The sequence below is a fragment of the Anolis sagrei genome, chromosome 1 (assembly GCF_037176765.1).
Source record: "Anolis sagrei isolate rAnoSag1 chromosome 1, rAnoSag1.mat, whole genome shotgun sequence".
Taxonomy (NCBI): Eukaryota; Metazoa; Chordata; class Lepidosauria; order Squamata; family Dactyloidae; genus Anolis; species Anolis sagrei.
In genome coordinates this window covers 334812887-334830907 of record NC_090021.1, presented here as the reverse complement: position 1 = coordinate 334830907, position 18021 = coordinate 334812887, and the positions used below count along the sequence as shown (strand labels likewise).

General features: G+C 41.5%; 1 protein-coding gene across 7 annotated transcripts in view; it reads right to left on the bottom strand.

The window, feature by feature from the left end:
• The window catches only part of KTN1 (kinectin 1), a 215428-nt gene that overhangs the window by 87385 nt on the left and 110022 nt on the right, over positions 1 to 18021 (bottom strand). For all 7 annotated transcript variants that reach the window (XM_067463085.1, XM_067463084.1, XM_067463087.1 and 4 more), the window contains 6 exons: positions 13316 to 13446; positions 12353 to 12469; positions 11562 to 11702; positions 8454 to 8560; positions 6269 to 6401; positions 1852 to 1939 (listed from right to left, as the gene is read on the bottom strand). In XM_067463085.1, the coding sequence (XP_067319186.1) occupies positions 1852 to 1939; positions 6269 to 6401; positions 8454 to 8560; positions 11562 to 11702; positions 12353 to 12469; positions 13316 to 13446 (717 nt within the window). The remainder of the gene's footprint in view (positions 1 to 1851; positions 1940 to 6268; positions 6402 to 8453; positions 8561 to 11561; positions 11703 to 12352; positions 12470 to 13315; positions 13447 to 18021) is intronic.

Here is an 18021-nt window from a genome sequence, read left to right as displayed (position 1 = left end):
CTGAGAAAGGAATCCGTCTCTTTCATCTGGAAAAGCCAACTATGCAGATGCTTTTTTCCACTGAAAAGGGAGTCTCTGCAGAGCGAAGCAATGGAAGTCTAGCCATGCTTCTGTCTCTCAAGAAAGGAGTCTGCCTCTTTTCTCCATGGAGAGAAGCCTGGCTGAACTTTGACAAGAAAGAAGTCAGTCTCTTTCCTCTACAGAGAGAAGTAATGGAAATCTGACTGCACTTCTTTTCACTGAGAAAGGAATCCATCTCTTTAATCTGTAGACAGATATGACCAAAGCCTATCTGTATCTCTCTCCTCAGAGAAAGAAGTCTGTCTCCTTTCTTCATGGACAGAAGTGTAGCTGAACTTGTATTGCACACTGGGACGTCCTGCTGGAATTTGCACCTTAGGAGGGGGTTGCTTTCCGGAGTTCAGCCCAGGCTGCCCCTACCTTCATCAACAAAAGGGGAATTTGTGTATAACAAACTGTGTAACACAAACTTGTGTACTACACAGGCCTACTATATAACTAGCTCATATAGAGCATACGTGTGTCCCCCCCCTCATGGGAAAGCTTGATTCCACAACCCCCGCTATAATGAGCCCTCCTCCGCAAACAACCTGCTTCTCTTTTATCTCGCCCGAGTTTTTAAATTAGTTTTTTTAATTAGTTTTTCTTTTAATCATTACATGTAGCCCACCCATTGTCACTATGATTGTGCTTATTGTAATTTTATATTGTTATGTATTCACGTGTTTAATGTAATTATGATGTTGTTGTTGATTGTTTGCGTTTTTGGTCTGTGTTTTCGGTTTTATTCTGTTGTAATTTGTTGTTTGGGCTTGACCTCATGTAAGAGGCACCGGGATTGTGGCGCAGCTGGCTGAGTGTCAGCTGCATTAAGATCACTCTGACCAAAAGGTCATGAGTTCGAAGCCAGCCCGGGTTGGAGTGGGTTTCCAACCAATTGTGTGTAGCCTGTTGTCAACCTTTGTACTCCAAAAGACAGTTGCATCTGTCAAGTAGGAAAATAAGGTACCACCTTAAAGTGTGGGGAGGCTAAATTAACTAATTTATAAGCCATAAAGAAGACTCCAGCAAAGCATTCCAGCGGGGAAGTATGCGGGGAATGCGGAAGTGCTTCATCAGCGTCGCAGACGGACGATGAAAGCGACAGCTCCCCTGGCGGCCAGAAAAAGTTAAATAGCATCTGTGTATGTTTGTATGTCAAAATTTGGCATTGAATGTTTGCCATATATGTGTACACTGTAATCCGCCCTGAGTCCCCTGCGGGGTGAGAAGGGCGGAATATAAAAGCTGCAAATAAATAAATAAATAAATAAATAAGCCACTCCAAGTCCCCATCAGGGAGATGGTGCTGGGGTATAAATAAAGATTATTATTATTATTATTATTATTATTATTATTATTATATTACAGGGAAGAACAAGAATATTGTGGATTGTATCTTACAGGGAAAAATATTGTGGATTGCAGTGACTTTGTGTTTGCCCAAGCCAAGGGACTCAAAGTTTGCCAATTATTTCTCTCATCCTTTGTAACTCTCCAAGAATTGTTTTTCTCTCACACTGTTCCAAACTATCTTGTAAGAGAGCTGCCACTTCCACTTTGGCAATGACATGTATTTTTAATATAATTAAATTTCATTCATCGGTTGTACAAATTATGCTGTAGCTGGTGAGGCATTACACAATTCCTATGTGTTGTCTGCTCCATCTCAAGCACTTTTTCAGGAGTGGTTGGAGCTGGAGAAGGGAGACTGTGTTGAAATAGGTGGAGAAGAGGCTTAAGAAGGAAGTGAAGCAGATTCAATAGCAGGAAGGCCCCCATGGAACATACCTTGCTGGGCTGCCTCATGTTCTGCTGTCCTTTTCCTAAGATAGCTCTGCATTTCCTCCCATCTTCTCTCAGCTTCCTGTTGCTGTGCCTTGATGTCAAAAGAAATGAGAAACAATATCTATCACTGATCCTGTTATTGCACCAGTCTTCAATGTTTTAAAAGCACAGGACACCCTGATGCCTTTTATTGTTCTTCTCACTTTTGAATAACACTCCAGCCTGAACTTTAAGAAAACAGAACCTCCAAATCCTACATTTCATTTGTTTATTTGTTTCTAGCATCCGAAAAACAGCTATTAAAGAATAAATTGCTACCAAACAATGGGTCTATGCATAAAACATTGCACATTGCATTGTTTTTGTGTGAATTAGCTTAATTTGCCTTGGTCACAAGTCACAGCATGAATGTTGCAATCTGAGTAAAGAGAATAATGAAATGTCACTGGTATTTTTGCTCCAACAGCAAAGTTTATGTACATTTCTGGAGAAAGAACCAGTGGCTCTGGATCCGATGCTCTGATTTGAATGGTTGCTATTTATAGTTAGTTATTATGCTTTGTTTTATATATTTGTTGGCATTGAATCCTGCAATTACTTGATGTACACACTTTGAGTCTCCCCCTCCCTCTCCAGGGGTGAGCAAAGTGGTATATAAATGCAGTAAGTAAGTAAATAAAATGTGTTAAGTCTTTTAAGACTCTGTCAGACATTTTGTTGTAATATTTACAAATGAGCACCGCACTTAACTCCATAATAAAATGCAGTGTTTCTGTTTTAGATGAATGCGAAATCTCATAACCCATCTTTTAGCATGGCACAAAAACCACTGCCATTCCGGAGCCAGAAAAAAAAAACCTATTTCTACTCCCAATCGTTTTTAAAACGTTGCTACTACCAAAAACAAAACCTCACATTTATCTTCTGTTTGACTCTAACGTTTGGTTGATTTTATCAAGGGTGGGGTGGGGGTCATTGCAAGCCGAATCTGGAATGCTTACTTTCTAATCTGAATTCGACTGATCAGAAAACAAAGGCCAAAAGGCACTTATGTAATTTGTGATTTAATCTGCACAGATTTAGAAATGTCCTTGGAATGCTAACTCTCCAATCAGTTAGATATTACAGTAGGGCATTCCCGCAGAATGGCTGCATCTCCCACTTTGGGAATGAGGTAAGTGTGTGTGTTTGTGATTTGTGTGCCATTTATTGGCACAGATCCATTATACAGGTCATGAAGCTTCTGTAGCTGGTAACTCATTAAAAACAGGGTACACAACGGTTGTGTATTTGGCCTAATTGAACAAACAGTACATTGTTTGTCCTTGGCTCCCTCTGGGGTCAGGCCGCCCTTTGTGGCGTTTTTCACTAACCTCATGAGACCAAGGCTCTGGAGGCCAAGAATACAGGCAGAGTTAGGAAACATCCAAACAATATCATATATCAATGTATTGTCGAAGGCTTTCATGGCCAGAATCACTGGGTTGTTATAAGTTTTTCGGGCTATATGGCCATGTTCTAGAGGCATTCTCTCCTGACGCATCTTCCTCTATGAACCATCACAAAGGTTAAGATCATCTGGGGAGGCCCTGCTCTTGGTCCCACCACCTTCGCAGGAGCGACTGGTGTGGACAAGAGACAGGGCCTTCTCCGTGGTGGCCCCTCGGCTGTGGAACTCTGTCCCCAGCGACATCAGGCATTCCCCATCCCTTCTGGGTTTTAGGAAAAAGTGGAAGACTTAGCTCAGCGCACAAATGTTCGAAGAATAAATTTCTATGGTTTCGACACAGTCTGGATTAAGAATTATGAGCAAGGTTATGGATGAATGAAGATGCTCACAATAATGTTTTAAGGCTTTGTATGGTTTTTATATTTTTATATAATGTGCTATTGTTTTTAACATATTTTTAATGATTGTTTTACTTGTTATAATTCTTGAGGCACCCAATTGTTGCCGACTCGCCTCTGGGTGGAGAGGGGCAGTATATAAATATGGCAAATAAATAAAAATAAATAAATAAATAATATGCTTTTTAAATTTTGTATATGGAAGTATGTTTATTATTATTATTATTATTATTATTATTAAACTTTATTTGTAGCCCGCTAGCATCTCCCGAAGGACTCGATGCGGCTTACAAAAGCCAAGGCCTCAACAACACAATAGCATAACAATACAATTCAAAGCAAATTGCTTTATTTTAAATGTTTTTAATTGTTTAATTTTTATGGTTAGTTCTAGTTTTTACCCGCATTTAATTATTGCCAAAATTGCAAGACGCCTTGAGTCCCCTTTGGGTGAGAAAGGCGGGGAAGAAATGAAGTAAATGAAGTCTAAAACTGAGGTAGGTTTCATACATATAGGCCTTAAAATGACTGAGGATCAAGCCTTCAAAGGATCCCATTGTGGCCAATGGGCCGAATCTTTGCCGAATTAAAACAGCAACACTCCTCCCAATTCGAGTAACTTCCCGGTAAACAGAATGAGGGGCTAGCCATAAATGGACCCCGTAATGGCATGCCTTTTGGCCTAATTGCACAAGCCTAGTAGAAATGGAGTGCCACAAATCCCATGCATGTTGAATTGTGTAATTTTAATATTTATATTGATATGTTTTTAATTCCATGTTTTAATTTTAATTTTGTGTGTGTGCATGTATGTCAGGAGAGACTTCAGAAACTGCAAGTTGCTTCTGGTGTGAGAGAATTGGCCATCTGCAAGGACGTTACCCAGGGGATGCCCGGGTATTTGGATGTTTGGGGGAGGCTTCTTTCATGTACCCGCATGGGGAGCTGGAGCTGACAAGAGGGAGCTCATCCATGCTCTCCCCAGATTTTTTTTGTATATATTTTAATTGATTTTTTCTGCATATAAAATTGAACTCCAATAAGTTGGAGTGTGAAAAACAACGAAGAGGAAAAAAGAAAAAAAAGTATTGGAATTACAATGAAAGTGTGGGACGTGCTTTCCCCGGATTTGACCTCCGACCTGTCCTGCCGGTACAAGGGTTTAACTCATTGCGCCACTGGGGGCTCCAATGTTAAATGATGTCGTATTTTATGATTTAATTACTGATTGTGTTGGAGTTCAGCCTGCGATAGTGTTTCAGGATCAGGGTGCTTTGGATGTGGGGAATAATATAAATGAGGTTCAAGATGGCAATGGTTTTGTCAGTGATATTGATACAGAGAATGACATAGAAACACCTGTTCAAAGCGTGGTTTCCCATGAGAATGTTCCTACAGGGTATAAAGATGATGGTTTACTCCCTGAATTGCTCCCAGAGAGTTCCCAGGATTTGGGGCTTGAAAACAACTCGGCACCTGCAAAAACTAATGAGCATATAGATAGGTTCTTGTGGGTTTTTTTCGGGCTATAGGGCCATGTTCTAGAGGCATTCTCTCCTGACATTTCGCCTGCATCTATGGCAAGCATCCTCAGAGGTAGTGAGGATGCTTGCCATAGATGCAGGCGAAACGTCAGGAGAAATGCCTCTAGAACATGGCCCTATAGCCCGAAAAAACCCACAAGAACCTAGTGATGCCAGCCATGAAAGCCTTCGACAATACAGCATATAGATAGGCGGGCGGAAATTAGTCAAAACAGAGAGGTCGAGCAATGCCTTCGGCGTTCTGCCAGGCTCCGACAGAAAAGGATAAGGGCCACTCCTGAGTTCCTGAGTGCTTGGAATGGCTTAAAAGTTCCAAGCATGGAAAATTTAGCCAGATGAAGCATCATTTAGAATCCTGCTCAGTTCTTGTCCTTGTTCCATGGACAACAGCTGAAGCTGTGGTTGGAAGATTCGTGATAAAGGATTTCCTTTGTTGAGAAGTGATTAGATGTCCCTAATTGTTTCCTCTCTGTTTTGCTGTTGTAATTTTAGAGGTTTTTTAATACTGGTAGCCAGATTTTGTTCATTTTCATGGTTTCCTCTTTTCTGGTTTGGCTTTTTGTCTCTTGCGATTACATACTCATGCCTTGGATCAATGTTTCCTGGTTCTTTGGATTTTGTTAGAGAAGTGTGGACTTTTTTTTTTACATTGCTGAACTTTACCTTGGACTAATTTGTTCCTGCTTATTTTCTTACCTAATTAGATTTATGTATTCCTTTAAAGTGCTTTTTTTTCCCCTTTGCTGCTTTTACTTATCTTCAATAAAAGGATTGTTTTTCCCTACTCAGCGTGTGGTGTTTTAAAGTCAGAGGGTTATTTCTGTCCTGGAGTGCAACAGATTATATGTTATTCTCATTATGTTAGGTTTCTGTATGTGAGGCATTAAATTTTGGCATAATTATGTTGTAAACTGCTTTGAGTCCCCCGCTGGGGGGAGAAAAACTGTATACAAGTGAAGTATAAATAAATAATAAATAAATGCCAGTTTTGAATGCATGTTTGGGACAGAGAAGACAATGGCACTCACTTTTAGCTGACCAGCAGCTTGCTCTGCGTTCTTCTTGAGGAGTTCCTCCTGCTGCAGTTTGTTGTTCTTCTCAGTCAGCTCGTTCACCAGCCTAGCACAATCCTGGCGCAGTTTATTGAGCTCTGAAGACTGTCTAGAAACAAGGAAAGAAGGTTGCTTTTTCACCAGGTAGGGAGGTCCAGTTAGTTGGCAACATGAATGAAGCCCATTTGTGCAGAAAGACAGGTTTTGCAGTATTTGCAAATTCACAGTATGGCAAGGTTTCAACCACCCAAGAAAAATAGTTTAAAACTGCTGTTGTGTTACTAAGATTGGCCAATCCCTTTGCTGTGACCATTTTACTTTTTTTCACTATCATGTTTGGTTTCTCGCTTAAAGGAATTCAAAGTGTGGTGACCCAAATTCTTAATGAGTTTTGCTGTATCTATATATGCACATTTTAAGTACAAAAATGACATAATAAATTCTATCTAAATCAGACATGGGCAAACTTCAGTCCTCCAGGTGTTTTGAACTTCAACTCCCACAATTCCTAACAGCCAGTACGGTCTGATGGGCCAAAGCCTGCCCATGCCTCCTACAGACTCATGCTTAGTTATTTATTGTGTCAGTAGCAAACCAAATTAGTTGTATTGCATTTTTTAACAAACAAACAGACAAAACACAAAGTTTGCAAGCTTGGTAGTTGATTAAATGTCCTTTGACCAGAAGCTGGCCACTTGGAGTGCCTCTGGTGTTGCTGCAAGAAGGTCCTTCATTGTGTATGTGGCGGGGCTCAGGTTGCATTGCAGCAGGTGGTCTCTAGTTTGCTCTTCTCCACACTCGCACGTCGTGGATTCCACTTCCTAGCCACATTTCTTAAGGTTGGCTCTGCATCTCGTGGTGCCAGAGCGCAGTGTGTTCAGCACCTTCCAAGTCGCCCAGTTTTCTGTGTGTCCAGGAGGGAGTCTCTCATTTGGTATCAGCCATTGATTGAGGTTCTGGGTTTGACCCTGCCACTTTTGGACTCTCGTTTGCTGAGTTGTTCCAGCGAGTGTCTCTATAGATCTTAGAAAAAACTATTTCTTGATTTAAGTCGTTGATGTGCTGGCTGATACCCAAACAGGGGGTGAGCTGGAGATGTTACTGCCTTGGTCCTTTCACTATTGGTTGCTACTTCCCGGCGGATGTCAGGTGGTGCAATACCGGCTAGACAGTGTAATTTCTCCAGGATTGTAGGGCGCAGACACCCTGTGATAATGCGGCATGTCTCATTAAGAGCCACATCTGTTTTAGCGTGGTGAGATGTGTTCCACACTGGGCATGCATACTCAGCAGCAGAGTAGCATAGCACAAGGGCAGATGTCTTCACTGTGTTTGGTTGTGATCCCCAGGTTGTCCCAGTCAGCTTTCGTATGATATTGTTTCTAGCACCCACTTTTTGCTCATGCCGGAGAACTTAGACATTAATGTATGGGTACCAGGGATGTGTTCAACATTTTTGTTTGTTTGTTTGTTTGTTTATTTTTGTAGGGGTCTCAAGCCCCTAATACCAGAGAATATGGAAAGCTGATTATATACAGCCTGGGTCAGTCATTAGGGAAGGAAAGTCAGGGGAAAAAAGGATATATTTCATGCCCAGATTACTATTTGTTCTCTCTGGTTCCTCGATGGTCCACCTAACTAAGTAATCGTCAGATGTGAGGAACACAAGAAGTTGCCTCCTAATGAGTCAGACTACTGATTTATTTATCCTAGTACTTTCAGCTGTGATAAGAAGGAATGTATCTCTGGACCTGACATGGGCCAACTTCAGCCCTCCAGGTGTTTTGGACTTCTACTCCCACAATTGGTTGTGTTCCAGGTGGCACTGCAATGAGGATTGCTTCACTTTCCAAATCGGAGCCAGTACAAAAGAAAGGCCACCCTAAAAATTCAAGCTATTCACAGGTGGTCATCTCCATGACCTCTTTATGAAGCTCTCCCTATTCTGTGCAACACAGGTCACAGCTTCCCCAGTGTGTGTGAATCTCTCAATATGTTGAACTGGACCTAACAGTGGGGTTCAATTGGAGTTAAGTCACATACATAGAGAGTCCCTAGGTTTCACATCTATCAATTACTTCAGAAAAACAGTTTCACTTTCAAAACATAAATAGAGATTCAAGAATCTGGTTGCTTAAGTGGAATCACCACAATAGCGTACTTGCTTTCCATTTGGTTGGTAGACGTACTGACAGCATCTCTCAGGATACCATTCTCTTGCTTCAGGCGATTGATCTCTGCTTCCATTTGCTCACGAAGTTGCTGAAACTAGAGACAGGGAAGAGGAAACATATGGATCAGAGAACTATTTCTATCGTTCCAGACACTTAATTTACGCTTGCTCTTCTTGAATTAATATATGGATCAAATACAGCCATGGTAGTCCATGCCTTAGTCACATCCCGTTTGGACTACTGCAACGCTCTCTATGTGAGGCTTTGAGGATAGTTCAAAAGCTGCAAATAGTGCAGAGATTGGTAGCTAAATTGCTAACTGGAGCACCATATTGTGAGAGGAGGACTCCCATGCTGCAACAGCTCCACCGGTTGCCAGTCCATTTCTGGGCTAAATACAAAGTGCTGGTCATCTCTCTCTCTCTCTCTCTCTCTCTCTCTCTCTCTCTCTCTCTCTCTATATATATATATATATATATATATATATATAAATGCTCTGTGCATATATATATATATAAATGCTCTGTGCATAATGAGTACCTTAAAAACAAAAGAACCAATGAATAAAATCACACCAAATTTGGCAACAAAATGTCTCACAACACAAGGAGTGACCATCACTCAAAAATTTATGATTTTGTCATTTGGGAGTTGTAGTTGCTGGGATTTATAGTTTACTTAAAATCAAAGAGCATTCTGAACTCCACCAGTGATGGAATTGAACCAAACTTGACACACAGAACTCCCATGACCAACAGAAAATACTGGAAGGGTTTGGTGGGCATTGACCTTGAGTTTGGGAGATGTAGTTCACCTACATCCAGAGAGCACTGTGGACTCAAACAATGATGGATCTGGACCAATCTTGGCATAAGCACTCAATATGTGCAAATATGTACACAGATGGAGTTTGACATTTTGACATTTTGGAGTTATAGTCACTGGGATTCACAGTTCACCTACAAGAGCATTCTGAACCCCACAAACGACAGGATCAGGGCAAACTTCCCACACAGAACCCCCATGACCAACAGAAAATAGTTAAGGCCATCCAATCCAACTCCCTTCAGCAGGGCAAGAAAATATAATCAAAGTCCTCCTGACAAAAGAGCCATCCAGCCATAGAATAGATAGATAGATAATGATTCATATACACACAGATTTGAAAGGGACCCTTAAAGAAGGACAGTGATATCTTGCATGTTCTAGAATGAGCAAACCAGACACTCTCCACATCAACACTGACAAAGAAACAGCAAGAAATACTGTTTACCCACAAGCATAAAGACATTTCATATATTAGAAACCAACAATTTCTCATTACTTTATTTCCCAGATTACCAGACTGGGCCACAGCAACGCGTGGCAGGGGACAGCTAGTTATCTATAAAGTTCTAAACAGATTGGGTCCAGGCTTACTTGTCCGGACATATCTCCCTCTATGTTCCACCTCGTAATTTAAGATCTACTGGGGAGGCTCTGCTCTCGGTCCCACCGGCTTCGCAAACACTTCTGGTGGGGACGAGGGATAAGGCCTTCTCAGTGGTGGCCCCCCGTTTGTGGAATTCGTTCCCCAGCGAGAACAGATCGGCGTTCTCCCTCCTTTCTTTTAGGAAAAAACTAAAAGCGTGGTTTTGGATCCAGGCCTTTGGCTAAGTGGGCACAGCAGCACTTTAAATACAGAACCCAGACCACAGGACTGTTACGACAATTGGAAATGGTTATTATTTATTTATTTATTTATTTATTTAAAAGTTTTGTATACCGGCCTTCTCACCTCTCTTGAGGGACTCAGACCGGTTTCCAACCATAATATCACATACAATCAATAAAACATCATAATACATATTACAGTAAAACATTAAAACAGCAATTACAATCAATAACTACAATGGTCAGTCGTCACACTAAAATCGTCGCTCATCATCCTCCATCCATATCTCAGGGTGTTGGCTCACTCATCGAATGCCTGTCTCCATAACCAAGTCTTCACCTGTTTCCTAAATGTCAGGATAGAAGGGGCGGTTCTGATCTCCAGTGGGAGAGAGTTCCAGAGTCGAGGGGCCACCACCAAGAAGGCCCTGTCCCTCGTCCCCACCAGACGCGCTTGCGAGGCCGGTGGGACCGAGAGCAGGGCCTCTCCAGACGATCTTAATAATCTTGATGGTTCATAGGGGAGAATACGTTCGGAGAGGTAAACAGGGCTGGAGAGGTAAACATGACTTCGTGATGTGATGTGACTATATGATTTGTGACTATGTGATTATGTGATTTTAATTAATGTTACTGTTTTTAATCTGCTATGTATTATGATTTTATATTGTGTTACTGATATAGTGGCATTGAATTGCTGCCTGTGTTAGCCGCCCTGAGTCCCCCTTCAGGGTGAGAAGGGCGGGGTAGAAATGATGTAAATAATAATAATAATAATATTTGCCCAATCAAATCTCCCTATATAGGCCACCTCGTGCACTGCCGTCAGCGGAGGAAGCCCTGTCTCGGTCCAACCCTTGTTTCAAGTTCAGCTGGTGGGAACGAGAGGGGAGGACTTCTCCGTGATCGCTTCCCATCTTGAAGACGCATATGGAGAGGAGGACTAAGATAATCTGGCTACCAGTACTACAAAACTCTTAAATTATAACAGTAAATAAAGAACAAAACTCAAACACAGGGGAACTCCAGACAAGAAACCATCAGGAACACCTAATCACCTCTCAACAAAGGAATTTCCCAGGCAATAACAAGCCACCCCTAAAAACTGTCAGGCCATCAAATGCTAATCAAGATGGTCAATTGAAACATTCACACCTAGCTCCAACAGACAAAGAGTTCTTATTCTACCTGGACCTTCCACAGATGTATAAACCCAATTTTCCTAGTTTCCAACAAACCTCACAACCTCTGAGAATGCTTGCCACAGATGAAGGTGAAATGTCAGGAGAGAATGCTTCTGGAACATGGCCATACATGTTCCCGAAACTTACAACAAAAAACTTACAACAACCCAGTGATTCCGGCCACAAAAGCCTTCGACAATACAGCCTTGTACAAATAGAAGTGAAAACGCACGCAATTACCAAGTTTATGTTTCTCACCTTCATTTTCATCTGTTGGGCTTCTTGGTAGCCTACATGGATCTTGTTCTGGAAGACTCCATGCTCCTTTTCTAGGGTGCCAATGCGCTCTCTCATCTTTGCCGCAAGTAAGTTGTTCCTTTCCTTCTCTGACACCAGCTCCTAGGAAAACATCAATGGATGCATCATTTCTGCAAGCAAGCATATTTAATTCCTGCCAAGGTTGAACAAAGAGCAACACATTCAATGTGCCTATTTAGACTTAATATAAAGAGCGAAGGAAGGCTAAAGAGACAACCCAAAATCTTTGTGATCTGAGCTGTGATTTGGAAGTGAAGAAGATTTGGCCCAACACTTAGGTTCCTGGATGATATTCCAGGAGGTGAAAGCAATGATGGAGAGATTGTAGAGAACATGAGAGTTTCAAGGACGAAAGGTTGTGTCAGAGATATATCAGAAAAGATAGATTGTCTGGGTGGGTTGTTGTAGGTTTTTTCGGGCTATATGGCCATGTTCTAGAGGTATTTTTTCCTGACGTTTCGCCTGCATCTATGGCAAGCATCCTCAGAGGTGGTGAGGTCTACTGGAACTAGGAAAAAGGGTTTATATATCTGTAGCATGACCAGGGTGGGACAAATCGGTAGGGAGTTGGACTGGATGAAAAGGCAACCTACTACCACAGGCCCCAATCCTATTTTATGGAAATCCCTTAAGCCAGTATCATTGAATTAGCAATATTTCCAAGATCCATTATTTATCCTTGCTGAGTAAGGATAACTGTGTTTATTTATTTCTCCCATGAATCAATGTACCTGAGAGAATTGTTTGCACTGCTCCTTTGCAATAGTCGCTTCTTCCTTCAAGGCCACAAGCAATTTGTCCTTTTCTTGCAGCTGATGCAGGGCTGCGGCTGAATCTCCCTTACTGGCCTGCAATGAAAAAACATATTGAAGGTAGGATTTTAAAAAAAAGACGCACACGGGATTGTGGCGCAGCTGGCTGAGTGTCAATTGCATTAAGATCACTCTGACCAAAAGGTCATGAGTTCGAAGCCAGGGTTGGAGTGGGTTTCCAACCAATTGTGTGTAGCCTGTTGTCGACCTTTGCAACCCAAAAGACAGTTGCATCTGTCAAGTAGGAAAATTAGGTACCACCTTAAAGTGTGGGGAGGCTAAATTAACTAATTTATTAGGCCATAAAGAAGATTCCAGCAAAGCATTCCAGGGGGGAAGCATGCGGGGAATGCGGAAGTGCTTCATCAGTGTCGCAGATGGACGATGAAAGCGACAGCTCCCCTGGCGGCCAGGAAAAGTTAAATAGCCTCTGTGTATATGTTTGTGTATATGTTTGTATGTCAAAAATTGGCATTGAATGTTTGCCATATATGTGTACACTGTAATCCGCCCTGAGTCCCCTGCGGGGGGAGAAGAGCGGAATATAAAAGCTGCAAATAAATAAATGAATAATTAATCGCAATGCAAAGCAATTACAATGAGCCATGCAATCACAAACTGCCCTTCTCCTTCAGCATAACCAAAAAAAGTTCTGAAGCATTTGTTTCTGCTCTTGAGATATTGGGAAGATGGAACCCTAAGGTTTGCTGAAAACTATGCCTGAAGGAACGGGATGCTGAACTCAGAAAGATCTTTCAACAGATCCAATACTGCCCCTCTTTTGTTCTTATTATTATAAAAAATAAAAGTACAGTATTACTAGATTTCCAAAGCAGCCCTTAACTATGACCATACATTAACCCAACAGCCTGCATCTCATACCTTCTGCAGAACATCTTGTATCACATTGGACTTCTCCTTCAGCAGCTCCACCACACTCAATGCTTCGTCTTCTGTGAAGATCATGTTCTTCATCGCCAAGAGGAAGTCCTTAAATTTCACCTCTGCGTTTTCTACAATTAAACCATAAGCAGTTATTAAACGTGGGTTAAACACACATTTTGTTTTTCATTTCAGCTCTCCTTCCTTTCCCCATAAGCATCCGTTCATATACCAATGGAGACGATCTAAGGAGAGGGTAGGATTTTTTTCACTAACCACAGAGAGAGTTAAATCTAACTCAACTAGGCTAAACGTCTGAGTAGAAATGAATAGGCATGTGTTGAATAGTGCAGCTTAGGCTCCCCTCCACACAGCTGAATAAAATCCCACATTTTCTGCTTTGAACTGGAATATATGGCATTGTGGACTCAGATAACCCAGTTCAAAGCAGATATTGTGGGATTTTATGCCTTGATATTCTAGATTATATCATTCAACTAAAGGAATGGGAGACAATCTGGATGAAAAGACTCAGATACACTTATGCCATAGATCTAAAAGAGAACTGGCTTAAAATGATACACCGTTGGTATTTAACATCACAAAAATTTGCAAAAATGTATAGAAAGGCAGATAATAGATGCTGGAAGTGCAAATCCAAAGAGGGTTCCTTTTATCACCTATGGTGGCTGTGCCCCAAAGCTAAGGAGTACTGGAAGATGATTCACAAGGAGTGTAGAAAAATCGTAAAACTGAACATATCCATGTGCCCAGAAGTATACCTGCTAGGAATGTATGATGTAACTCTCTTTTCTGATAATAATATGGAAAAGTTGTTTACTTTTTTGTAACAGCGGCTAGGATGACCTTTGCTAGAAAACAGGTTTCGGCGGTGACCAGGGGAGCATTTGCACAGCTAAAGCTTGTGCGCCAGCTGCGCCCGTACCTTGGGAAGTCTCACTTGGCCACGGTAGTCCACGCTCTGGTTACATCCCGTTTAGACTACTGCAACGCTCTCTACGTGGGGTTGCCTTTGAAGACATCTCGGAAGCTCCAACTAGTCCAACGCTCGGCAGCCATTATTTTAACAGGAGCGGAGCGCAGGGAGCATACAACCCCCCTGTTGCGCCAACTCCACTGGCTACCGATCTGCTACCGGGCTGAATTCAAAGTGCTGGCGTTGGCCTTTAAAGCCCTAAACGGTTCCGGTCCAAGCTACCTATCTGACCGCATCTCTGCCTATGAACCCACCAGGACTTTGAGATCTTCCGGGGAGACCCTGCTCTCGATCCCGCGTGCTTCTCAAGCTCGGCCAGCGGGGACGAGAGATAGGGCCTTCTCGGTGGTGGCTCCTCGGCTGTGGAACGCCCTTCCTACGGACGTTAGACTAGCACCATCTCTAATGGTATTCCGCAAAAAGGTGAAGACCTGGATGTTTGTGCAGGCGTTTGAGTAATTTAGTGCAATCTGGTAATGGAACATAGGAATGGAACAATGGACGACGAACCTGGACTACGCTTGGATGATGAGAAGATTGGGTACGGTTGTTTTTTGTAATAATTGTGCATAGTAATTGCTTATTGGTAATTTATGGATAATGTGTTAAGTCAATTGTTATATGTTGTATGGAACCACTGCTGTTTCTACTGTTTTTACTGTTTGTGAACCGCTGTGAGTCGCCTTCGGGCTTGAGATACAGCGGTATATAAGCAAAGTAAATAAATAAATAAATAAATAAATAAATAAAATTGAAACAAGACTCAACGCCATCAAGATCAGAATGGCTGGAAAAATTACTGGACATTCAAGAAATGGACGGATTGACCTTTTGGATTAGACAACACAACGGAAAAGGAACTGTTATGACGGATTGGAGCTTGCTTAAAAGTTATATAGAAAATGAAATGTACTGAGATGAGACTAACATTAATTCTGGAAATGAGGAGAGAAGATATATAATAGAGATACTGAAAGAAGAAATATAATAGAAAGTGAATGAGAGGAGAGGAAGTCGGTTTTAGACACCAGGATGGGGGGTGGGGGGTTGGGCAGGGGGGGAGCTTTATGTAGGGTGGTGGTGGGTTTCAGGGCTATTGTTTGGATGGTTTGTTTGTCAGAATGTCTACCTGTTGTTTGGATGTTGTTGTTTACAGGCCCTTTCCGACATGTATGTTTAATGTATATTTTATAATGCAAAATCAATAAAAATTTAATTAAAAAAGATATTCTAGACTATATGGCTGTGTGGAAGGGCCCAAAATGTTTTGCTCATTGTTTCTTCTCATGACTAGGTCATAAGCGCCTCCGTAAGTCTTACAAATAGCAAACAAAAAAATAAAATAATAATAATAATAATAATAATAAAGACAATGGTAAAGACTTATGTATAATGTTGAACTCAAGGCCAGGAAACATCTCTGTACTTAACCACCACACTCCATTCTAAGTTAAATAAATAAATAAATAAATAAATTATAAACTTTATTTAATACCCCGCCACCAATGGGGACTCGGGGCGGCTTACATGAGGCCAAGCCCAACAGCATATTACAATAAAGTAAAACCAAAACACAATAACAACATAGTAAAATACATACAACATATGAGTACAAAGACGATAAAGCAAATCAGTTAAATAAGTTAAATCAGCAAAGCCGTTTATTAAAAATTATATTAAAAGCATTCCAGCAAAAATAGTAAAAACTTCAAAGTCTATACATATAAAGTAGTCCACAAGGTTCAAGGTACAAGAGTAATCCAAAATCCCAAAACATCCCGACATCCAGCACAGGAATACAAGAAAATCAGGAAGTACAAGGCAACATATAATCCAGTACAAAACTCCAGGAACAATCCTTCAAACTTGGAAGCATGAAACAAAGACATGGAACTAAAATTCCCTCAGAAAACTTGACTAGGACTTGGCAAGAGCTGTTGCCTCAATTGCCAACGTTAACCAGACTGGCTGGAAAATCCCCCCTGGCCTCTCTAATATACACATGAAATCATGACTTCTCCCATGACTTCCTGATATGGGTCTCTTCTCTAACAAGCGCTGTGACACCCAGAGATTCTGTTGACCAGCATGAAGTTTATGGAAACTGAGTTTCCTATCAACCAGCTCATTATCTTGCAACTCTTTCTCTCCACCTGAGAATTCAGCCTCTGAACTCGTTTCCCTAGAGAACGACTCTTTTGCACCATCTCGGCACTTCTCTGGAATGTGACCTTCACTAACTGCTGATCTGGGAAACTATATCATAGAATTGCACAGAAGACCTAGCAAATTCCTAAAGAGACTAGGAATTCCTTGAGATTTTTCCCTGGCTGTGAGGAAATGAAATCATAGATATGGGTTCAGCGGGCCTTACTTCATATGCGCTATACCTTTAAAGCCCTTCATGCTGGAAGATGCTAGCTTCCATACAGAAACGGAGGTTAGCTATTTCTGGAACAAGCCAACCGTAACCCCAGGGCAGTATTAAAACTTATTCAAACAGGTCAGACTAATGCAAACATCAGAGAGGCAGTGACAACATCACCAGGGAGGTGAAAGCTAGGGCGCAAAGCCACGTCCCGGGTACAGCGTCCTCTAATAAATACAGGAAAACCTTGTGCTGATGCCACCTATAAGCCAATTGCTGAAGAACGGGGGGTGTTTCTAATTCAGGTGGGCAAATCCCAGGCTGTAAAGGGAAAAGAATTATCCTTATTTGGATAATGGAATCAACAAGATGGGGAAAGTGCGAGCGAGCGAAAAGGTTGCAGAGGCATAATGAATGTGGACAGTTGGATTAAAGGAACAGAGCAAAAGCAAAGCCTGCAATGTATTGTCGAAGGCTTTCATGGCTGGAATCACTGGGTTGCTGTAGGGTTTTTTGGGCTATATGGCCATGTTCTAGAGGCATTCTCTCCTGACGTTTCGCCTGCATCTATGGCAAGCATCCTCAGAGGTTGTGAGGAATATTAGATGTGTAAAAACAGTGTGTGCAGTAACAAGATCTAGATTTCAAAATCAGCCACAGCAATGCGTCACATAAAAAGTGCTGCAGGATATGTCAATGTTATAGTAAGTATAACCATTTTGAAAGAGGCATGTGCATTACTCACATAGAGAACAGAAAAACATCACAAGTGTTAATATCCAAATGTCCTGCTATGACTATATCATGCTATACCGCCTTCGGGTTCTTTGTCTGCTACTCCTACCAATGATCTATTCACATTGCCCTTCTCCGCAGGGATGTCAAACTAATATTAATCAAGGGCCATATCAGACTTATGTTATTAATGTGTCACAAGTCTCCATGTACTTGTTGCAATACAATGGCTGGGAAAACACCTTTGTTGTTATTTGCTAAAATATTCAAGTTATTTTGATTCAAAGACTATTTAGACTGAAGGAAAACAGCCCTAAAGACCAAAGAACTCCAGCTGGAGAACATCTAAGCCTTTACTGGTAGGTCCACTCAGCGTTCGAGAAGCAGTTCAACCCGGTAGCGGAGCCCACATTAGTAAGGGTTAGATTACAGTCAGCCTGGGAGAAGTTAAAAAGGGGGGTTTCCTTTAAAGTAAAGAAGAAGTTATTGAAGACAGTTGCCTGTCCTTTGTGGGCAAGATTAGGAATTCACCAGTTGCCTAAAAGCTTGGAATCATTTGCTTAACTTTACTGAAGACAAGAGAAGTTTCTGTTTGATTGTTCATTA